At 43.8% G+C, this 24310-nt stretch overlaps 1 protein-coding gene across 2 annotated transcripts in view; it reads right to left on the bottom strand.

The window, feature by feature from the left end:
* Positions 1-24310, bottom strand: part of snrnp200 (small nuclear ribonucleoprotein 200 (U5)) — a 64413-nt gene that overhangs the window by 14734 nt on the left and 25369 nt on the right. Inside the window, exons 14-33 of one of the 2 annotated variants that reach the window (XM_084319841.1) lie at positions 19745-19915; positions 19441-19634; positions 18704-18827; positions 18127-18276; positions 17504-17746; positions 11089-11277; positions 9605-9802; positions 8337-8489; positions 8154-8234; positions 7835-7918; positions 7305-7411; positions 6937-7055; positions 6676-6830; positions 5795-5984; positions 5303-5476; positions 3478-3638; positions 2875-3102; positions 2122-2313; positions 1843-2021; positions 1579-1730 (exon numbers count right to left, since the gene is read on the bottom strand). In XM_084319841.1, coding sequence (XP_084175967.1) covers positions 1579-1730; positions 1843-2021; positions 2122-2313; positions 2875-3102; positions 3478-3638; positions 5303-5476; positions 5795-5984; positions 6676-6830; positions 6937-7055; positions 7305-7411; positions 7835-7918; positions 8154-8234; positions 8337-8489; positions 9605-9802; positions 11089-11277; positions 17504-17746; positions 18127-18276; positions 18704-18827; positions 19441-19634; positions 19745-19915 — 3244 coding nt within the window. The remainder of the gene's footprint in view (positions 1-1578; positions 1731-1842; positions 2022-2121; positions 2314-2874; positions 3103-3477; positions 3639-5302; positions 5477-5794; positions 5985-6675; positions 6831-6936; positions 7056-7304; positions 7412-7834; positions 7919-8153; positions 8235-8336; positions 8490-9604; positions 9803-11088; positions 11278-17503; positions 17747-18126; positions 18277-18703; positions 18828-19440; positions 19635-19744; positions 19916-24310) is intronic. The other variant, XM_084319842.1, reaches the window with a different exon arrangement.

The raw sequence follows: 24310 nt of genomic DNA, 5'->3' as shown, positions 1-24310 counted from the left end.
GATAATCTAGCGTTTATTTGAAAACGATTCATAAATAGGCCGAAAAATGACATTTGTGTATTCTAGAATATTCCAGTAAACGTCTTTTATCATGGAATCTTAATATTTTCCTTGAAAACGAGGGCTTTTCAAAATGCTATAAAACGAAAATGAACCGATAAAAAAACAATCCGCTTCGACAATGTTGACTGGAAAACGAGTCATTGATAAGCGACGGGCAGATTAGACACATAGCCATAATTTTAAACATAGATTAGGCGTTTTTAACGCTAACATTGAAGTGGATGGTGGGCATTCAAGCGGTAAATCAAGATTAAGCTTGGGCTCTGAAAGTGTTAAAGATGGTGGTTTGTTGTTTTTTTTGCAGGAAGTGTATTGGCACATTCAGCTTTTCTGATTAGTTGAAAATTGCCTTCATGTTCGCCACCTGGCACCTACTGCCACCTACTGCTTTGGCATTGTACTACATCACTGTGCTCAGGAGGCAAAACCAATGTCTAACTTGCCTGCCATTACGTTGCGTTCTGAAAAGCGAAACCGACAACAAAACTAAAACTGGCCATTAGTGTAACCGCAGCCGAGGAAAACTTCCACAGCACCTTAAATATAATGCTAGCCATGTCCTCTACCTCTAGACCAGCGGTTCTCAAACTTTTTTATACCATGACCCCATTTTATTTTTGGCGACCCCACACTTAATGTATCGTGTAATTTCAACGTGGAATTAAGGAATATCAAAATAATAGCACACGTTGTTTTTTATCCACTTTTTCTCCTTATTTTTCAATTTTTTTCTCCCATCCCAATTTCGTGTCGCCAATTCTCCCCTCCCCTGTCTTGAACGTTGCTAGACTATGCCTCCCACTGGTCGGCTGTAGTGAGGATAGAAGCCTTGCATCACGTGTCCCCTCTGGTACACGAGGAGGCAGCCTGTCGCATCTTTTCACCAGACAGCACGGACTCGCGTGGGAGGCTCACGCTGCCCCCGATACTTCCTGTCTCTGCTGTACAGGAGTCACCCAACCGACCTGTAGGAGTCGCTGTCCACAACGTCCAATCCCCACCCATCGACTTTCCACCCGCTACCTCTGCCAATTGAGATAGTATGACGACTGGCCCAAGCCACAGGCAATGCTGACACCGGGATTCGAGACCGGAGTCTCTTGCATTGGTGACGAGCGCAATCTTCGCTACGCCACCCAGTCGCCAATAGCACACGTTGTTGAACTTGATCATGTATATTTTTTAGAACATTTTATTACAGCACTGTTGTCAATACACATTTATAAAATGAGGCATAGTTAGCCAAAATATGTTGCCAGAACATAAACAAATAAATAATAATTATTGATTTTTATTTTTACTTGCCAATGCGCAACCCCACTGTCACCTACCCACGACCCCACTTTGGGTCGCAACCCGTAGTTTGAGAACCGCTGCTCTAGACCAACACGGTACCGCAGGGGACCAAAGATGCAGGACAATCAGACATAATCACTACCCTCTACACCTCTAGAGACCAATCGCTGTATATATACACACACAACTAAATGACTACAGAAGACTGAGGAGTGGTACCTGAGTTGAACAGCTGCTCCACTATTTTGCGTTCCATGACGGACAGGCCTTCGTGCAGGTACCCCACTCCATTGGCCAGAGTCTCTTTTAGGGTCGCATCCTTCACCTTGTCCAGGAAAGGAGCCAGGTCCTTCTCAGTGCAATGGAGGAACCTAGGGGAAAGGCAAAAACACAATTAGCATTTCACAACATAATTATTTGACAATTTCTGTAGTCTCATATAACACCATTCCAATTCAACAGGCACGTTTAGAGAGGTCTGACCTCTGAGGAACCACGTCGGCAGCACAGAAGGTGAGGATGTCGATGGCCGTGAGGCGGGTCTGCCTGCGGGACGGGACGAACACCACGGCCGGCTTGGAGGGCGAGTGCTTCATGATGGCATGGTAGACCGGCTTGGCCATGGACAGCAGGCGGGTCTGAGTGTGACTCACGTTGAAGCCCTGAGGAGACCAGAGGAGGTTTAATAGGTCGTTAAAAAACACTTCCTTGATAGATCTTATTAGTGTACTCCTATAGTCTTTCTCCTCCGTGTTTGCAGACCTGGATGTGCAGCTCCAGAGGCACGGGTCGGACGTTGGGGTGGAAGTTGAAAGTGGCCGTGGTGCTGCAGCCCAGCCAGTGGGCCACGTCTTTGGCGTTGGACAGAGAGGAGCTGAGGGCCACGATGCGGATGGGACGCTCTATCTGGGAAGAGATGTACCTCATCCTGGAGCAGATCACCTCCAACACAGGCTGAAACAACGAGAGTGGGCATTAATATGGATGGATGGTCTATAAATGAGGGCGACATCTATAGAGCAGTCGTCTGGTAATCCGGAGGTTACCGGTTCGATTCCCAGGCAGCGTGTCGAAGTGTCCTTGATCAAGACACTAACTCCCAATGAGCAGGTTGGCACCTTGCATGGTTGCCCCCGCCGGCAATGTGTGGAGTGAATGGGTGAATGTGAGGCACACAATTGTAAAACGCTATATAAATGCACCATTTACCATTTAGATAACTGCAGATCAGCAAATACTCATATTATGTTAATGAATACAAAATGACTACGGCTTGACATAAACATTGCAGTTTGTGTAGCACTCTCCAATGACAAGCAGGACAAAAAAAGACCATCGCATTGCAGTACAAAATGCAATTTTTTCTTCTTGTAAACCTTTTTGGACTGTATTATGCTTCTGATGTGTGCAAGCAGAAATGTTTTTATCGTGTGTATGTGTGAAGTCTAAAGAAGTGCCATGGGCAGGAGTCTTACCCCAGGGGCAGGAGTCTTACCCCAGGGGCAGGAGTCTTACCCCGTTCTCTCCTCCGATGAGATGCGTCTCGTCCACGATGAAGAGGCTGACATTCTGAACGTTCTTCCTCTGCTTCCAGCGGCGAGACAGGATGTCCCATTTGTCCGGGGTGCTGACGATGATGTCCCCTTTCCCTAGCAGCTTCAGGTCTGTGCTGGTCTCTCCAGTCAGCAGCACCACCTTCTTGTTCAGAGCATCCTGGAACTTCTGGTGCCAGTCAATAAACACCTAGACAATCAAGGAATTAAAGGATTCATACACATTTTTCCTTCTTCAAATTATGTGACTTTTTGATGACATACAGCACAATAACCGTGACCAATATGTTTATTTGAATGCCCCTGGTTTTATTTTGACTGGCTACAACTATCACTTACAACTTATGTAATCAGGGATTTTGTAATTTAATCAGCAATTGTGTCATTTCTACCATTTCTTCAAAAGAAACTACCGGTAGATGTACCGGCAGGCTTGGAAAACAATTGATAAAAAGAAAACCCATGACTTTTCCCCAGGTTTCTCCAGAACCGTAGGGAGGCTGGTATAATGTCACCTGAAGAAGAAGTTGATGATCAAGTTGTGGTTGATATCACAGCTCAGTACCTGTTCAGCCAGCGCCTCCATGGGTGTGATGTAAACACAGCGGCCCTCTGCGTTGTGTAGCAGCATTCTCAAAATGGCAAACTCAGCGCAGATGGTCTTCCCACTGCCAGTCGGAGCTCCAACAAACACATTGTCATCGCTGTTGTAGACGGCGTTGAACACTGGAGGAACACAGACAGGCCAACTCAGTCTTTACGGCTCAGGTCAGAGGTTAACCAGCAGTGACACGCTTGGTCACCACCAGGCAGGATAAAGTACAAGTCTGATCGGCGTCGGAAACATGAATTCCGATCCTTTTAGAGGAAACCATTAACCCTTTCACTACCACATGACAGAAGGTTAACCTTTCACTACCACACTACCGTCTGTAGTGTGGTAGTGAAAGCGTTAACCTTCTGTTGTGTGGTTGTGAAAGGGTTAACACTAGGGGTGAAAGGGTTAACACTAGGAGTGGAACGGTTCACAAAATCTACAGTTCGGTTTGTATCACAGTTTTGGCGTCACGTTTTCGGTTCAGTTCGGTATACGTTGTTTTTTATTTAAAAAGAATTTAACACTCCAAAAATACCATACATCAGCATAAGATATATGTAGCCTAAAAATAATCCAACTTTTCAGTTATTCTCAAGGACGTAGTCATGCAAAAACTGAAAGAATTAGGCAGTTTGACATCAGGCACATTATTTTGACAGTGACGGTTAGAGCTAGGAGAGAGAGGGGAGGCATTGCTGATTTAAACATGCTTCATTTATTTGGTAAAAAAAAGTTTAAATTTAATAATGTTTGGCACACAAAGACCAAACTGACTGAAAAATATAGGCAACATTTGTCAAAGTATTAACTTAGTGCAAACAAAGTATGCATATGCTCAACCAGCACTAGACTTTCTTATCAAAAAGGAAAAGTCACTGTTATTTAAAAGAAATAAATCATGTGTACTAAATATATATTTACTTTTTAATTGCATGAAACATTATGAAGTATTCTCTTATGCCGCTTTTCACAGCATGGTACCTAATCGTCTCGACTCGCTTTTGGAGTGTCTTGGATGCCGTATTTGAAGTGACGTCACACAAGGAAGTAAATAGTCAACAGTAACACTGCGTTGGAAGGAGAAGCCCTGATGATACAATATAAACCAACAGCCAATAAATGTGAAGTTACCTTTGAACCTCTGTTGTCAAGCCTCGTCAATATACTCCCCCCCTTCCTTACTAATGGAACTGGTGTCGTGGAGTCACTTCGCTCTGAGCGTTTCCACGGTTAGCTTGCGGCTAATGTAACGTTAGCCTAGCTTGCAGCTAACGTTATAACCGAACAATACACACATGCCCCGAACCGTGGAGGTCGTACCGAACGGTGTACGGTTCGAATGCGAACTGTTCCACCCCTAGTTAACACTCTGTTGTGTGGTTGTGAAAGGGTTAACCTTCTGTATTCTCGCAGTGAAAGGGTTAACCATTTGGTAGTGTGGTAGTGGAATGGTTAAAAGAAAGCTGTGATGCAGGCTAAGCATCTGCCTACATCCTCCGTTTAGTGGGGAGGTTACGCTATGCACACACACACATAAGTCGAAAAGGAGAGAGAAAGCGGAGAACTCAATCAGATGCGTTTGTGTGTGCATTAAGTTATGTCTGTGCATGCGTGTGTTCTCACCCGTTATAAGTGTCAAACGGAATTTGAATTGAATTCAAAATCGGGACTCTGTATCGGCAAATACTTAACATTTTATTAAATTACTCTAATTGGGATCGGGGCCAAAAAAGCTTGATCGGGACATCCCTAGTTTGAAGTGTTGTCACGTCAGTCCCTGAATGTTCCCCACCTTGTGTCTGGATGGGGTTGAAGAAGGGGAACTTGTCCTGGTAGAGGGTCTCGAAGGCAGAGTTCCTGAGAGCGGTGACGGGCAGTGGCTGCAGGTCCAGCAGCTCGGTGGGTGGAGGGTACTTCTCTGGCAGGATCAGGTGACGAAAAGACACGGGAAGCTGGGTCTCGCATGCTGAGAGCAAAAGAAAACAAGGTGAGCGTAAGGGTCAAGGCCTAACCAATTGACCCATCGCAAGCCTTGCCCAATTTCCTCGATCCTCCCTTCTCGGGGAAACCGTTGTGGTTGGAGGATCAAGAAAAGAGGGCAGGGTTTACGATAGATCAATTATATACAATATCTAAGTATATAAAACCTGGAGTAGAGTCTTTAAATAAACAATCTTCTATAAAGTCTGTACATCCATGTTTAACTTTAGTCATGCATGTCCATGGAAAAGACAATGAACGCAGCCATAAAAAGGTATTTATTTCCATGGCGACTTCCACTCACAGAGCCAGCGGTCCGAGGCCACGCGGATGAAGTACTGCGGCGGCAGGGGCTCGAACACAGGGACGAAGAAGGTGACCAGGTGCTCGTCCTGGGCGTACTTGTGTTTCAACAGGAAGTACTCGTGGTGGAGGATGACCTCGCTGTCCACATCTTCTACCAGGATCCAGAAGGCCTCAGACGAGCCATGGATCTAGATGGCAAAGAGTGAGTGAGTCGGGGTCCGAATCCTACCTGCTGTGGTTCACCTACCAAGGGAAATGGTAAACAAACCAAAGGCTTGTATCTTTGTGATCTACATCGTCACTCTCATTCATTTCTTACAAAAATTCCCTCCCAGCCTGGCAGATGCCAATAGGGAGGTGTAGTCTGACGTCACTTTAGTTTCCCGCACGGTCCACCCGTATAGGGATTTATCACTGGGAAAATGTATTATCGGCTATTGTAATAATTCTGCCTCATGAACATTGGCAAGCTTTCCATTTTTGCACAAAATGTGTTCCCTTCTATCACTAACATTATTGTTTAAGCATTTTTGGTTGAAATAAAATTATACGTAATTATTTTACGATTAATTGCGAATTGTTTCATGTTGAGCTATAGATTGTGGATGAATACACACAGAAAGGTACACCATGCCAATGTTCACGCTTTATTTGTTTTAAACGAGACGATTTAGAAATGTGTCCATTGGAAATACATTGCAATTTCAAGCGAGGTGGACCGGCCGGAAACAACAATGACGTAACCACTACACCTCCCTATTGGCATACATTTGGCACGTGTAAATATTTTACCCTGGTCAGCGTCCATGACAAGCACATGATTAAGGCACAGTGTGTGACTGGACTTTCCACCTGGTTGGAACTGGGTTATTAACCGACCTTATCATCCCACTGGAAGTCAGGGGTGACTGTTAGTTCCACCTTCAGCGTGGAGCGGGTGATGGGCTGCAGGTGAACGGCCAGGTCCAGTTTGGGGAACTGGTGGACATATTTGTGGATGGTCTTCCCCATCTTGGGCATGCGGATCAGCTCACCTGAAGACAAGACAAAAATAAATAACCCATTAGCAAACTCTAAAAACCGGGGAGGGAATTCAATAAGGGGCATATGGGGTTGTGCATGTTGGGAATGAGAGCTCACCTATCTCATTGTGGTTCAGGTCATAAAGGCGCTCAAAGGGGAAGTTCTTCTTCTCTATCTTTTTGATCACTTCCTCTGGAAGCTTCCTGAACTGGCGCAGAGGAGACATCGACTGCCACCTGCAGACAAAGGATCACTACTTAATACGCACAGCTTGTACTGGCAAATAAGCACAAAGCATTATGTACCAATGGACCTGTCTCAAACCCTGCCCTCTTTTCTTGATCCTCCAATCACAACTGTCGCTTACCTCGGACAAACCAAGTTTGTCCGAGGTAAGCGACAGTTGTGATTGGAGGATCAAGAAAAGGGGCAGGGTTTGAGACAGGTCCATTAAGATGAAAAATTTATAAAAAAAAATACATTACATTCTCTTGTCGATCATCTTGCAGAGGTTCATTGTCTTGTCGGTGAGCTGAGCCCAGCCCCTGTTCAGCACAATCTCGAAGATGGCCCGCATCAGTCTTCCAGCACTCTGTAGAGTCATGACCATTTACTTTTAACTGACTAAACTTAACGGATTAAAAAAAAACGTGGCAAAATTAAGCTCAGCAGGTCAAACGTATAACAATAAAGAAGAAAGGAGCTTTGTGTGTTTTAGAATGAGGGTTTTAAAGAAGTAGCTACTGTAACTGAACATTTGAGCAAACAATGTACATCTTCAAAGAATGAACTTGGGCACAGAAATATGACCCGTTCCAACCTCAATGGGTTCCTCAGGCTGTCGCCTGCACAGAGCCAAGTCCTTTATAGGTTCCTCAGTCTGTCGCCTGCACAGAGCCAAGTCCTTTATAGGTTCCTCAGGCTGTCGCCTGCACAGAGCCAAGTCCTTTGTTCCTCTTAATTGTTGTATGTTTAACGGAGAGAATAATGAGGGCACTACTAGGTGCTGCCTTACCTGTGTAACATACACCATGTCAGCCATGAGAGCAAAGCCCTCCAGCTTAAGCTGAGAGATGTACGCCTGCAGCAGCACATTGATCTGTAATAACAGACAGGAACGGTTGGTATTGATGAGCCTTCATAGTTTACTGCAACATTTATGTTGTTTAAGCAGTACAATCAATCATCAACAATAACAACGACGAATCAATGTTCTTGTTTACAGTTCTGTGTCAGCCTTTTTACCAATAAGGCCTATGTGTTGATACTGTTAGTTAATAGTTCTTGTTTAAAACAGTTATCAAATTTCTCAATCTCCACACTTTAAGTACTACCTTAGCGCTAGGTTCCTCGATGCTTTCCTTGACTGGAATGGGAACTCTCTCCAGCAGCTTCTGAAGCTCCAGCTTCTCCTCCTGTTGGACAAAGCTTTGTGTCACTATTTAACTTCACTGTGTTTGTCTCTTTTATATGTGGAAATTAAAAACAGTCCATAATATTCCAGATTTTGGCCATACCTCTCTCACGTTGATGTTCCTGAACTCAGAGGAGAGTGAGAAAACACGGAAGAGCTCAATCTCACTGAGCGTGGGCTTCAGCAGCTGGTTGTAGGTCTGAATGGAGTCGTGAGTGATGTAGAAGTGACTGGCAATACGTCCCAAGTCTGTAACCTTCAAGAGAAAAAAGGGTGGGAAATCTACATATGATAATGATAATAATAAATATGAATTTAATTGCCATATCCCAAACTCCGCCGTCTTGATTCTCCAAACACAACTGTTGCTTTTAAAGAAAAGGGGGTGGAGTTCGAGGTATCCAATGGAGTCGTTGACCACTAGTTGATGAAAATGTCGCTATATAGCACAGTAGGAGAAAAAGGGTCCCAGAGAACTGTGCACCATGTGTTCTTCCAGCACACGCATGAGGATGCACCAGCGCGGCGTGAGCATGGGGGTGACGTAGAACTAAAAGAGTGCACTGGAAGCGTGTAAACAGCATGGCCTTGTGCTTCATATCGATTGGTATATACAACCTCACTCTAAATCTAACAAGCCAACTGCCTGCTAATCAAAGGAGGAGGTCAAGAGTTATTACAACTTTGTCAAACTGAAAGTGAAACTCAACACGGAAATGGATTTGGCAAAGATTCCAAGAGGCAGGACATTTATTCAGCTTGCAGACTTTAGAACAACAATAGAAAACAGTCTATCTGGATGGAAATGTGAATATAAACAGAAGCACGTTGCTCACAAGAAAAACTGTTGGAGCGGCTAGGTGGCGCAGTGGGCAAGGCGCTCGCCACCAACGCAGGAGGTGCTGGGTTCGAGCCCAGCTCTCGGCGTTGCTACCAGCGCAGCTTGGCTGGTCGTTCATACTAATACAATTGGCAGTATTAGGGGGTGGGAAGCTGGTGGGTGGGGATCGGACGTTGTGGACAGCGACTCCTACAGGTCGGTTGGTGCGCCTGCGCAGTAGAATCAGGAAGCGACGAGGGCGGCATGTCTCTCCCACGCAGACCCTCGCCGCTGAGAGGTCGCGCTGTGCAGGTGAAAAGATGCGACGGCTGCCTCCTCGAGTACCGGAGGGGACACGTGATGCAAGGCTTCGTCCACATTGCAGCCGGCTTGTGGGAGGCATGGCCTAACAACGTTCGAGATAGGGGAGGGTAGAATTGGACAATACGAAATTGGGGACAGGAGAAAACATTGAAAAAATGGGGAGAAAAAGTAGATAAAAAAAAACAAAAAAAACTGTTGGATACATTTCATTTAAGTTATGCACGTACCTGGAAGCTGCCAGTCCTCTTGTCGTATTTGATCAAGCTGTTCTTGTCGAGGACGTTGGCTGCCGTGTGCACCAGGTCCATCCTGCGCCTCTCCAGCAGTGGGTCAGCGCTGCGGTCGTCATGGGAGACGCCGTAGAGGGTGGGGTTTCGGAGCATGCGCACATACAGGTAGGTGTAGCCAAGCCAGTTAACAGCATCCTAACACAACAGGCAGGGAACGTGTTAGACAGGGTTCTCACTCAGTCAATTTCCAGGACCTTCCACAACATGGTTCCAGTTTTTCCAAACCAACACATTTGCTCCATGTTTAAATTAAATCCAAAGTCGGTTAGTGACTGCGCTAAAGTCAAGTGTGAGTGCTGATGCAAAATTGTAGATAAAACAACAAAAACGTATATCCAGACTTATATCCATAACTGCAAACTATCATTCACTTAAGTATATAGCTATAGCACGGTCACGTTTTCATTACATAGTTTCACTGTGCGTCACGTTGTTTGTAGAGCTAAATCTATATTTTATATTATAGCTATGGATACAATACCATGGTAATTTGACAGTAACTATCTTCCGTTCAAGATGCAAAAAAGAATAAATTTGTTCATGAATACGTTCATGCGTTATTCCGTGGTGAATATGAGTATAATTTCGGAATGATCCGGGCTAATTCCTGGGAGGCTGGCTATAGGGCGCAACGTGAATTCTACTAATTCCATTGGCGTTTCGTCCCTGGACACGCTATTATTTTCAAATCAAATGCATATGATAGGTATTATGTTTCATCATGAATGCATGAAATGGGGGGGGGGGGGGATAGTTTCTGATTAATTGATTGCCAATAATGGCATTTGTTATTACCACAACACATGTCGATCAGGGGGATGGGTATGAAAACCATGCACAATCAAGCTGAAATTTACGTCAGATTGTCGTTACACACACATCTGGTCCATCCTATGCCCATCTGGTCCACGACATAACCCACCACAACATATGGATCGGGGGTCCCGAAAACTATTCAATGCGATCGAGTGAAGCCCTAGGTTTCCCATTACTAGAAAAGTCCGTCCGGAGACATTAGAGTGTTACACCCGGTCTGGAAAAGGGTTTACTGCACTCTCGATACTGCCTACTAGCAGGATCTGGTCGGTACTGCACCTTCGGAGTCCCAGTATGCCTTTTAACGGCAACATACAGGTCCCCGACATTGAATAGGATATTAAAATCGAAAAAAGGGGGAAAACAAGGCCGTTAACCGTTGGCGCCCAATAACGTATATATACGTGAATGGCCCCGAAAGTGTTAAGATAGCTTGGACATAGGTACACATAGGTAACGTCCCCTGACTCTTCCATGGTTTCCATGACTGTGGGAAGCCCGTTTCACAGATAACCCAGCAGTGCGTGTTGATGAGGTGTCTGTATGTGTCTGTGTCTGTATGTGTCTGTATGCGTCTGTGTCTGTGTGCGCCAGCAGCCACTCACCTTGGTGTTCTGCACATTGCCCAGTACTATCTCAGCGTTGAGCATGTCGGGCAGCTTGCCAACCATCTGGCTCTCTATGGGGAGCTGCTGGTTGAGCAGGGACAGGTAGTACTGCAGCTCTCCGTGGGACGTGATCAGGATGCCCTCTCCCTTTGTGTCGTACTGAGGACGGCCGGCTCGACCAAGCATCTGCAATACATGCATACGTTTTTAACACTACTAGGCTACAGACCAAGTACTACTGTGTCAGTATGTAAATATATATAAGATATGCATCCGCTCTTGACACACATAACCCTGTCTGTGTAGAAATCTACAGAGGTCTGTTCGAAATGACATAGGCAACAAAAGAAACGTATTTTGAAGGCAAAATCACTATACTGAAAGTGCTGTGCGCCGTGCTGCTGGTGATTGCTGGTTGACAGGCCACACGCTAATGTAAGGCAGGCAGCTGTTTATTGGACTATTTATGGCAACAAGGCTTGGGCGGTATGACGGTATTACGGTATACCAGGGTATTTAGAAATCCTGACAGTATGATTTTTAATACCGTAAAAAATACAGATAAGTTTCTTTCTAGATGGGATCGTCGCAGCGAGTGTGATGTCAGAGACTGTGCGCCATGCGACGTTATAGTGTGTTCCTGTGGGTCGCCCATCTCGCATGCGTGTTAATCTGCATGACAAATAAAGACTTATTCTTCTATAGAATGCGGTTATGGACCGGTGGCCGTCCGTTTATTAAGGTCGAATGGACCATGGGTCCACTTTCAGACATCGGATGATTGTGGATTCGGGTATCGGAGGTTTTTTCTTTTTCTTATCTTTGCTTTTTTCCTGGCCCTTTTTTGAGGGCCGGGAATAAAGGACAGTGTGTAATGACAATCGTTTGCATTAAACAAATAGATGGGTGCACTAGATTTAGCAAGAAGCCATCATTTCCATCTATAGTCCTATGTACTGTAACGTTACATAGCGATTTAATCACAATAGTGTCGCACGTGTTTTTGCGGGTCCAGTCTGCGGTACGTTGACAGAATTTGCAAAACACCTTATCGCCGGAGGCATAAACGTCATTAGGATACTGCTCTGCTCTGAATTTAGGGCTTATTACGGGATTTCTTAGCTTCTTGACGACATTAACACTGAAGCAGCGAGACGGCAGACGCTTAAGCACTGCTGCGTGTTGTGTGTAACCCACTGTAGCGTTCACGCCTCCCCGGTCATATTTGCTTTGCAACAAACGTTCCACCCAAAAACGGAATTTCAGTCCAGATTAGGCCAAATTCTGCAATATTCCACGTTTTGCAGTTGATTCCATTTTTATTGGTAAATTCCGTGATTCCGTCCGCGCGGATTTCATATGGCTCTAGAGTATATGAGTTTGGTAGTTGCTTGTAGTGAATTGGTTGGTTCCTGTAGGTATAACAACACATCGTCTGCATAGAGCTCTGATCTTATGGTGAGTATTGTGTGTAATGATTCCTTTGATATCATCATTTTGTCTGATTGCTGCTGCGAGAGGTTCAATAAAAAGGGCAAAAATAGAGGGGGAGAGTGGACATCCCTGCCTGGTTCCCCTGCGAAATGTGAAGCTTTGTGATGTTAGTCCGTTAGTAGTAACAGTGGCCATGGGTGACGTGTATAGTGTTTTAATCCAGTGAATAAACGACTCTCCGAAACCAAATTTTTGTAATGTCCGGAATAAAAATGACCAGTTTACTCTATCAAAAGCTTTTTCTGCATCTAGTGAGGTTTTGTTGTTTGGTTATATTCATTAGATCAGAGCTTTTTTCGAACATTTTGAGAGTACGGATTCGTGCGTGAATGTGGACTCGGGAACACGTTGTTTGGATAAGTATGTTATGTTATGGTTAAGTGTATGGAAGATCAACGTATGAGGGTCCGGATATCTTTTCTTAGAACGCAGGACGTTCGTATGGATAATTGTCCCAGTTATGAATGCCGGGAGTGTATGGTTGGTAAACCGTTCCAGTTCGACTGTGTGTGTGCATATTGGCTTCGGTGATTCGCTACAGGGGTTTAACGGCTTCAGCTGGGTTTTGATTATCAGTTCATCAATGCAGATTACATTTTGTGCGTCTGTATGTGTACTGTCGTGAGTTTGTGAGTCATGTTGGTCTCATTTCAGCCTCCGTTATAATACGTTATTTGTTCCGTATGGCGTTTCATATCTGTGTGTCTCGTATGTGCACGCTGTGCAGTTTGTTTAAGTTGGTAACATGGGTCACTAAGGAATTTAGGTTTGAGGTTGAAGAAAGTGCACGTTTAGGTTGAAAGAACGGCCCTAATGTCAAAGCGTTTCAATATAAGCGTCTTGTATCATTCTTAAGATACCACAGTTATGTGTTGTGGATGTAAATTAACGTGTGCTTGCTTATGTAGAAATAATGCAAGATAACGAGACCTTTTTATTATAACGTCTTGCAACTATGGTTATGATTAAGATAAAGTATTTATTCCAGGAAAATCTTTATGTATGGTGATAACGAGTATATTGTTAATTTAGCTCCTCCCCCACCCACGCTGATGAAAGTCATACCGCCATATACCGTATACCAGGGTGTGATGTCGGAAAGGTATGACGTATGAAAAAAATTATACCGCCCAAGCCTAATGGCAACGTTGTTTCTATACGAGCTCCTGCAGAGGTGAAGACAGTGAAGCTAACACGCTTCTGTGGAGTACGTTAGCATGCTTGTTAACCCATTCTTCGCCATTGACGGATTAAGCCGTCATTCCTCGCCATGCTTAATCTGCCAATGACGGATTACGCCATCATCGAGATCAATATTTAAAATTTCTGTCATGGCATTCATATTTCACCGACGGATCCTTGACGGGTGCTGTGGATCTCCACTCAACTCTCCAACGGTTCAATATCGCCACCTGGTGGCCGATCGGTGGGAAAGTGGGGCCGGAAGTGCTTGGTGTCCACCCTATTCCGTCCGCCACTCGCTCCCGGGGCTCCATCTCAACACACTGGATAATCGATCGGTTGCCATAACTCAATAAACAACGTTATTTGGATGTATATAGTAACCCGGAAATGGTTCATCTAGATCAGGGGTCAGCAACCTTTTTGACATGGAGTGCCTGTTTGAAATATAGTTGTAACTAGTGTGCCTCAACAATATTCCATGCATCGTAATTTTTTTTCTCATAATCAGGTATTTTTAATGATAATTTTTACATTATTACATCATTATTGTTATTGTTATTATTAACAATATTATTATGATGGTTGTATCAACCCTAAATCTGAGTTGGGGGGGGGGGGGGGGGGGGGAATGCAATGCAGACAAACAGCTGCATACAGTGCGACCATTTCACTCACATTTGCCCATACATTTTTTGACACATCACACTGTGTACTGTACGTGTGCTGTCATAGCTCCACCTACAGGCCTAATGGAGAACACCAGGAGAACACCAGGATGTGAATGGAGGGTGAATGTGAGGTATATCGTGTAAATAAGTTTTGATTGATCGCAAGACTACACTGTAAAAAAAATAATAATAATAAGTTACCAGAACTTAAAAATATTGAGTTCGGTTACTGTGCATTAAGGTTTTCAGTTTTCAATCCATAATAAGTTAACAGAAAAAGAAGTACACAACCACATTATTTCAACCTAATAAAACTATATTTATTGTCATTGTTTTAAGAACACAAGTTGACTTGGTAATACTCACATTTTGAGTTAAAAAAAATGGCTTTTAACATGTGCAATGTTCAATGAAATAGAAAAATAAATAATAAAAATTGTTGATTAATCCCACTGGTCACAATGGTGACCGTAATAATGTTTTGTTATAAGGCTCTGCAAATGTTACTGAATGATGTAGCAATGTATTTCCAGCTAAATTGAAATAATAAACAAATAAAGGGTCTCAATTAAATATGTGGTAGTAAAAAGAACCTGTGGGAGGATTTCAACAAGATAAATGCGACAACAGTGCAAAATATTTCACTATAATATTTCAGAGCAAAAAAAAATAAAAATAAAAAATTATATATATATATATATATATATATATACATATATTTTTTTTTTTTACTGCTGCCCCCTGTGCCTATGCAAATGCCCCTGCGTGCCTATGCAGGCACGTGTGCCTAGGGTTGCCTACCCCTGATCTAGATCAACATCCCATAATAGCGAACTTTTTGCTCCACGCTGATCACGCTCTTACCACGCTGGTAAGAGGAAGCTGCGGTGAGTTTCAGCGTTTTTGATTATTATTATCCATACAAACTGCTATGATCAATATATCACAGCCATACTACAACGACCCCCCCCCCCCCCCCTCCGGTCACCAGCAGATGACCAGTCATGACGTTTAGGACCTTGTACAATTGAAATTTTTAATCCGACGTCAATCGCTAGCAAACTGCATTTGATGATGTAATATATGCATAAATGGCTATAACTCACGTTCTATGAATTACTGCAGAAAACGATAAAAACATTTATACTCTGGACGACGGTATTTTAGTATGAATGTGTGAATGAAAAAGTAAAACGTTCCTACACCCTGAACAATAGCTAATCGATGTTGAATGGGCCATAGTAATGTCAATTTAGCAATACAATTTAAAAAGTTATAGCCCTGCAAAGTAGGTGAACATCTCCATAGACAAATAGAGCTGGCAGAGGATGGTATAAGAAGGGTACAATGCCTGGCGAAGAATGGGTTAATGTTAGTCAGGCAGCTATTGGAGCTATACAGTTATTTTCGCACATTATGGTAGGTTTAAGTTACCTTGCAATCTAATAAAATATGCACTTGAGATTTGTTAATTTGCCATCTACGCTTGTAGTTGTGAAACGTTAGTTGTGGTTAACGTTAGTAACTAGTGAACAACTGCAGACTGACTGCAGACTGTGTTTTGCCGTGTTACAGAGAACAGAGATACATGCATAAAAACAAATTAACGTTGAAAACTTATGATTGGCAAATTAGCTGTGTTTTCATATGCACTGCTCATATTGTTTGTCCAAGAGCAGGGTTCCCAGACATTGCAAAATGAAATTCAAGGACTTTTAAGTACTTTTCCAAGCACAATTTTTTTTTCAATGATGTCACTCGAAGTATACAATTCACTTTTAAATGCAGTTTTTTTAAGCATCTTCTTGGCCTGCTTGCCAGCTAGAGCAAGCTAGAGCATCACACACGAAGAAATTAGGAAAAGCAATTAGAGCGTGCGAGACAGCGACTCGTCAGATTTGATTAAAACAGAAAAAAAATAACAATTTCTTGATTCAGAGCAATTTGATCATGGATGAACAAAATATTCAATGTGAATGGTCGATTTGAATTCCTAGGACTTTTTAAATCACCTTGTTAAAAAATGGGCTGTTTTCAAGGAATTGAATTTTTTTGTAAAAAAATTAATAAAATCAAGCACTTTAACACATTGACCGCCAGCACCAGGGGGCGCTGATACCCCATTCATTCATTCATTCATACCCCAGGTCTTTATTCAATGGATATAGTTTTAGACTGACATTTGCGAGTGCTTAAAATATATCTTATATTATATCTATGGGTCTAATAACGCCGTCGGGTCTCAGTGAGTTGCTTCTAGTAAACATGCCCGAGACAGATTGAAAAAACATTGGTACATCTGTTTTATACCGTTTTGAATAGAGTATGGTTTGGGTGTTTTTCAGTAATTCCAGGAAAAAGGCGAGAAAAAGGCGTTTTACTGTAATCCAGTCATCACATTGTAATTTTTCTGCTGATTATCTAATCATCCTGAAATCAATGCTAGATTATCATTAGTATGTCTCCTCGTCCATACATGAAATGACCGTCGTAGCGGGGCGCTCCCCCCCCCCCCCACCGCAGCCAACGGTAAACAGCCATACACGGTCCACACATATAGCTGTGATCGATCGCGGTAGAAATAAATGTCAGATCAACGATCAAATTTATATATAATCTTCTTACCTTGTATCTGATGTAATGCAAAAGAGATAATCCAAATATCTGATCGCAATTCCAAATAATGCTCGTGGAGGTCCGCACCACACTACCGACCGGTTCACAATGACGGGCGCCCGGCTCAGATCGCCTCCTAAACCACACCAACCCATTTTCAATGAGATGCAATAATAGCTCCGCCTGGCAGTAGAGGGCGGTGTTGACCGTCTTCCAGCTCAGACAGGCTCTGAAGAGGATACCAGAGGCTGCAGCTATGAATTATGAATAGATATAGCGAATAAATGAAATAACGATCCCAAAAACGAGTTAGCTAGTTTCTGGCGCTCAAACGCATGGCGGCCAATAACGAGTTAACTCGTTTATGGCGCAGTGTTAAGCACTTCAAGGACCTTGTGCGAACCCTGCAAGAGGCTACGACTTTTAGTGTGTCGCCAGCTCAGACTGACCTGTAGAATGTCCAGGGCTCCCAGCTCAGTCCACCTGCCTTTCTCAGGACTGTACACCTGGGTGCCTTTGATGATGACGGTGTGCGCCGGCAGGTTGACACCCCAGGCCAGAGTGGCCGTGGACACCAGGACCTGGATGTGCCGGTCAGCGAACAGATCCTCCGTCAGAGTACGGTCCACTCTCGACATACCGGCGTGGTGGATAGCAAAGCCATACGGCAGCAAGTCCTTTAGCTCAAGGTTCTTGGGGAGAAAGAAGAAGGCGTTAGATCCAAAAGGTTTATGAACAGATATAAATTTGATCTATTATTATTATTATTATTAAACATACCTTATCTTGGGACATACTCATGCAGTAAAGTCACAGGCAAAGACCCTACATATTTTCCATTTCCAATTTCTCCATACTATTCCAGACCTCAACTTATTTATTGCTCATCCCGTCACACTATAGCTAATAATATTACGGTTACTTCGTGATATACAGTATTCTTCAGGGGCAAGCAATTCGAGTTAAAGACTTTTATTTTTAGAAATAGAAAATGTCAAAATCATGTCCCATACATGTCCATACTTTCCAGACCTGTGTGTGTAGTTCCTCTGCCCAGGTTAGTGGAGCTCACCTTGCACTGCTCTGCCTCAGTCCTCAACACCTCCGTAGAAGCCGAACCTTCCCGGAGGAACAGGCCCAGGGTGTCCTTCTCCAGACACATGTCCCTGATGGCCCGAGCAGTCTTCCCCGTCTCCTTCCTGGAGTGGACAAACACCAGGACCTATTGGAGAGGGGGAGGGGCGTCATGATCTAAACAATCTACATACAGGGTTCATACACTTTACCCAAATCAAATTCCATAACTTGTCCATGTTTATTCCATGATACAACTTCCATGACCAAGACGTGTCAGTGTTAATGTTCAAATGTTGTTGGACATCTTTATTGAATGTCAGAGGTCTTGTTTTGGCAATCAACCACTATGACTAATCAGAAAATGTGTTATTTAATATTCCAATTAAATCTACCTGCAGCCAAACCCGATATTACAGACTTTACTGGCGTACGGTGTCAATATACATAACTTTTCCTGGCCTGGAAAAGTTTTCAAATCCCATGACTATTTCAGGTTGTCCATGACCATATGAACCGTGCTGCAGTACATACATACAATTCACCTGACAATAAGTATGTTAGGCAGGCCTCACCTGGTTCTTCCCAGCATGCTCCATGATCTTCTCATAGACTATTTCATTCATGATCTGGAAACGTTTGATGGCCTTCTTCTCCGTGATGCCAACGTAGGTCTGCTCCAAGGGCACAGGGCGGAAGCTACAGAGGGGAGGTGCTGGTTAGACTTGAGCTTGTTAACTGGACCACACAACTAAAGAGGGTAGAAAATTTACTTTGTTTGTACAGGGTGAGGTTTAGCCCCTTGAACCGATGTGCGAGGACATTTTTGAGTTTATGGGGGCAATTAAATCGGAACCCTCGTTTCTTCACATAAATGTGAGAATGACTTTCTTTTATACACTGTATATATTTGGTCCTTGTGTTGTGTTAATTACAACTCCATGTTCCAATTAAAAACCCCAATTATGTAGATGACAAAATAGCAATACCTTGTCTTATAGAGACTGCTACCGTATAATTTCATTGAGCTGTAATTAACACAATGATTCAGTGCCCTGAATGACATCACTGGTGGCCATATTCAAACTAATTTACTATTACTCTCAATAACTGTCAAACTAAATGAATGTGTGCAAAAGTGTTTGAGATTATATGCGAAATCAGCATTGTTTTTTGGTGAAGTGTCCCATTAATCTTGGGGACACTCGTGTCCCATTAATCTTGGGGACACTCGTACTCTCTGCAGTTGTTAATTTCCTATCCTGCAACAAACGACACTGGCTGTGATTGTAGAGGCGGTCACTGGTCTGACCTGTTGTCAAAGTAGAAGAGACCCTTGGCGGAGTCCACGCGCAGGCAGGTGGCCACGTCCTCATAGTTGGGCAGCGTGGCACTGAGGCCCAGCAGACGCACGTCCTCCTGGGTGAGCTCCACGTTGCGGATGGTCCTCGCCACCAGGGACTCCAGCACGGGGCCACGGTCGTCATGCAGCAAGTGGATTTCATCCTGAACGGCAGACAAAACAAACCTCAAAGCAACAGCTCATTAAACTGATCCGACCTGTACTAGGTGGGTTGTACTGCGACGCTTCTACACATGACGTGGTCAACACTCACAATGATGATGAGGCGCACCAGCTGGGTGTAGGTTCGCTCTCCACCTTTCCTTGTGATGATGTCCCATTTCTCCGGGGTGCAGACAATGATCTGGGTGGCGTTGATCTCCTCCTTACAGAGCTGGTGGTCGCCTGTCAGCTCAGAGACTGTGATGCCATAACTTGCCAAGCGCTGGGTGTGGGAGAAGAAAAGCATGGATGAGGACCCAATCATATTTATAATTGTCATAGAGAGCTCTGCAAGCTTTTTTGCGCACCAATATTATATCGATGCAGTGACGCCAAGTATCGATATTTTTTTAAAGAAAATAATAATAATAAATACATTTATTTGGGCTCGACAATCACATTTTACTGCAATAAAAATTATTGGAATGAGGTGAACAGACTGAAAATGTTATCTTATTAGATAAAACAGGTGATCTATATATATTTGTTATTGCCGATGTTAACAAAGTTTCACATTGGGGACATAATTTGCAGTTGAAAAAAGGTAAAGAATCGCAATATAGTGACTCCATTGAAAGTTCTCATGACTGAATGTCCTTGTCTGAGAAGAGCTGTTTTCAAATATTAATGTTGGATAAATATTTCTTATGCTGACGTATAAGAAATGTATATAGGGACTTCCGGTATGAGAGCGGAAGAATAGCACGCATGCGGTGAGGCTCCTGGTCAAAAGAGCGAAAAACGGAGAAATAAGGACCCGAAAAGTGACGGAAAGTGATAAAAAATGAAGATGCAAACGAGAAGGAAGGAGGAGAAAACAAATATGAAGGAAAGAGAAATGGAGAACTCACAGGAAGAGGAGAGTTCGACGGAGCAGAACCCCCGAGGCGAGACCGAGAAGGAGCAGGCGGAGGAAGGGGGAGTCTCGGCTGAGACGGACAAGGAAATGCCAGAATGGGCCGTGCTCATGCAGGCCGGGATATTGGCGACCATAAAATTGAACTCGGACACGATGCAGGCGAACATGAAACTGAACTCGGACACGATAAGAAATTATATTGGGAAGTTACGGGAGGAATTGAGGAAGGAACAGGAGGACTTCAGAGGTGAAATGAATACAGAAATCAAAAGGGTGGATGAGAAGATGGCGGAACAGGATAGTAACGTAACAGAGGTACAGACTAGAACGGCGCAGATGGAGGAATGGAGCACAGAGATACACGAGGTGTTAACGTGTGCGATTCAAAAGCAAGAACAGATGGAGACAAAGATATCGGACATGGAGGGGAGGTCACGGAGAAATAACATCAGAATATGGGATTGAAAGAAGGAGTCGAAGGGGAATCGGTGATCCAATATGTGGAAGAGCTTATCAAGGAACAACTGAAGGAGACGGGACTGGAAAAAATGGAGATACAGAGGGCCCACAGGGCGTTGGCTCCGAGACCGAAACCGGACAGACCTCCGAGGGCGGTGATTATTAACTTTCTGAGGTTTGAGATTAAGGAGTTGATACTCAGAACCGCGTGGACCAAAAAGATAGAAATCGAGGGGAAAAGACTGTCGTTTGATCAAGATTACTCGACAGCGGTGGCAATAACACGCAGGTCCTACGCGGGACTGAAGAGAATTTTGAAAGAAAACGGAATGAAATTCCAGTCACCCATGACCTCGCTAAGGATCCACTGGAAGGAAGGGACGGTGACATACGCGACGGCGCGGGAGGCGGCGGAGGAGATGAGGCGACGGGGGATGCAGATGGCGGAGGACGGAGAGGGAAAGAGACAGGAGGGCCAGACGCGGAGCCTGCAGCAGAGATTGGAGGGGGCACGCAGATGGACCAGAGTGGGAGATCGAGGCCCGGGAGAGGAGGGAGGAGAGAGGAGAAGGCCGAGGTGAGACGTGACAGACCGAAGGCGGAGACGGACGAGGAGGCCAGAGACGGAGAAGGAGGGGAGAGGATACGAACAGATGAGTACACGCACAAGAGATTGAAAAACTATCCAAATAGAGACAAAGTCAAGTCAAGAGTTTTAATATATATATAGAATATAGAATATAGAAACTGAAATAACATATACATAAACACACATTCCCAGGTAGAGGCAGGATATAGGAACGAACATAATGTATACATGAACGCATAATACACAGGCCGACGGAGGAAATAAATGGAAATATAATTAGGTATGATAGACGGAACACAGAACATATTGAAACAAGTACATAGACACACGCTGAGAGTAACACAGTTGGAAGGGATTAAGGGGATAAATGGACATCACATAAAAAATAGAGAGGAGGAAAATAAAATAAAAAGGGGTACACAGAAGACACCACACACGGGTTTGGGAGGAAAGAGGGACATTGGAACATGCGAGCCGCATTGAGGGGGACCTAGGAAATGGGGGTCTTTCAGAATGAAGGACAGAGCGCTTTTGACCAGGAGCACGACAGCAGTAAAAACAGTAAGAATGCTGGACAAATATGACGAGCGGTTGGGGGCAAAGGTTTCAAACCCCCAAGCCGTCAGGAGGAGGCCTCTCACTAGGAGAGCAATTACTCCTCACCCACCAGCAGGGGACAGGGGGGGACACAGGGACCCCCCGAACGCCTTGGGAGCACTTTATGTAAAGTTTATGTTTTTTATTTATGTTAATCATTATATGTATTCGGTGAAGAGAGCGGAGGCTACAACCGGAGGGGGGAATGAATGTGACATGGGGGGGACCGACAGACGAAAGAAGAATAAAGATGACAATGGTTAAAGGTATAAAAATGATGACGTTAAACGTTAATGGAATGAATAATGCGATAAAGAGGGGCAAAGTGATGTTGAAATGTAAAAAAGTGAGATGGAAGTGATTTTTCTGCAGGAGACACATTTGGTAGCACAGGATCATGAGAAACTGAAGAGATTTGGATATGAAAATGCATACTATAGTTCCTTTAAACGGAACCTGAGGAGAGGAGTAATCACGTTAATCAAAAACAGTCAAATTTGAATTGATCAAGGAAGTAAGAGACAAGGAGGGAAGGTTTGTTCTGGTGAAGGGGGAAATGGAGGGCCAAATGATTACGTTAGTGAATGTTTATGCACCCCCAGAGAGTGAGAGGGATTTATATGAGACCATTTTTGATATGATAGTGATGGAACTAGAAGGGATATTGATATGCGCGGGAGATTTTAATGTAGTACTGAATCACGACCTAGACACCACGAGTACTAGAAAAGGACGGGCACCAATCAGTAGATATATGAATATTCAGATGACGGAAATGGGAATTACAGATGTTTGGAGGGGGATGCACGCCATGGACAGGGAATACACACATTACTCACACCCGCACGTGACATATGCGAGAATAGACTACTTTTTGATGACGACGGGGGACAGTTACAGGGTACGGGAGAGCAGAATAGGAGTAGCGGACATATCGGATCACAGTGCCATATATCTGACAGTAGATCTAGAAGGGAGACGGAGGAACACGATCTGGAGACTAAATGTAGGAATATTAAATATAAGGGGGTGGTGAGTCAGATCAAGGAGGAGATAGCCAGATATAAGGAAGAAAATGACAACGGGGCGGTAGCAGCGTTTCCGTTAGCCGGTAATTACCGGTATTTGACCGGCAAAATCTGTTGAAGTCCGACATATTTAATCTCTCCGGTCATAATGTCCAGTGAAAATAATTCCCTCTAAACACAATTAGATTATTTGAATTGTATTAAAATAGGCTAAAATTAAATAGCCTATGCGATGAACGAAACAAACAATCATTACATTTGTTTCATCGTTGCTTCACCAAGCAGCCGGTCTAATAATGACATCCTGTTGTCAGTGCGAGCTGGCTGCTGATATATTTGCGAGAAGCATCCATCTGCCGGCCGGCAGGGTGCAGTACTCCAATTCAGCCATTGGCAATTCAGCTGTTGGGTGGGGGCGCTGCTGAGCGGTTTCCAGACCGGACCTAAAAACACTGCTGCTCCATGCTTCACGTAAATATATCAGCAGCCAGCTCGCGCTGACAACAGGATGTCATTATTAGACCGGCTGCTTGGTGAAGCAACGATGAAACAAATGATTGTTTCGTTCATCGCATAGGCTATTTAATTTTAGCCTATTTTAATACAATTCAAATAATCAAATTGTGTTTAGAGGGAATTATTTTCACAGGACATTATGACCAGCACCAAGTCGTTGGGAGGTGGAGATATACATCACGCAAACCCACGATAATGTTGCCGTCTCTCTCTGCCAAATTTCTCAGTTCTTCGCTTGATATAATTAATACAAATGTCCAATATAACGGAATTCGTTAGCTCATAAAAATGTGATTTACAGACTGCTGTTTATTAAGGTCGGGCAGACTGCCCACCGACACCTCAAGTCGGCAGCAGCTCGAAGTCTCGAGGGACTTATTTTATTTGGAATATATTAATGACTGTATATACGCAAAAGTAGCCTAGTTTTAAGTTAAAATATTATAAATGCCTTGATGATGTCATTCTTTATATAGGCCTATCAATTGTTTTTAAGCTCAATAAACTCTGACAGGAATTTATCCCACTCAGACCTGCAAAAAAAAATTCTAACGGAAACCCTGGGCGGTA

The sequence above is a fragment of the Notolepis coatsorum genome (assembly GCF_963971535.1).
Source record: "Notolepis coatsorum genome assembly, chromosome: 1".
Lineage (NCBI taxonomy): Eukaryota > Metazoa > Chordata > Actinopteri > Aulopiformes > Paralepididae > Notolepis > Notolepis coatsorum.
Note: the sequence above shows the minus strand (reverse complement) of the source record. Positions and strands in the feature narration are given on the sequence as shown.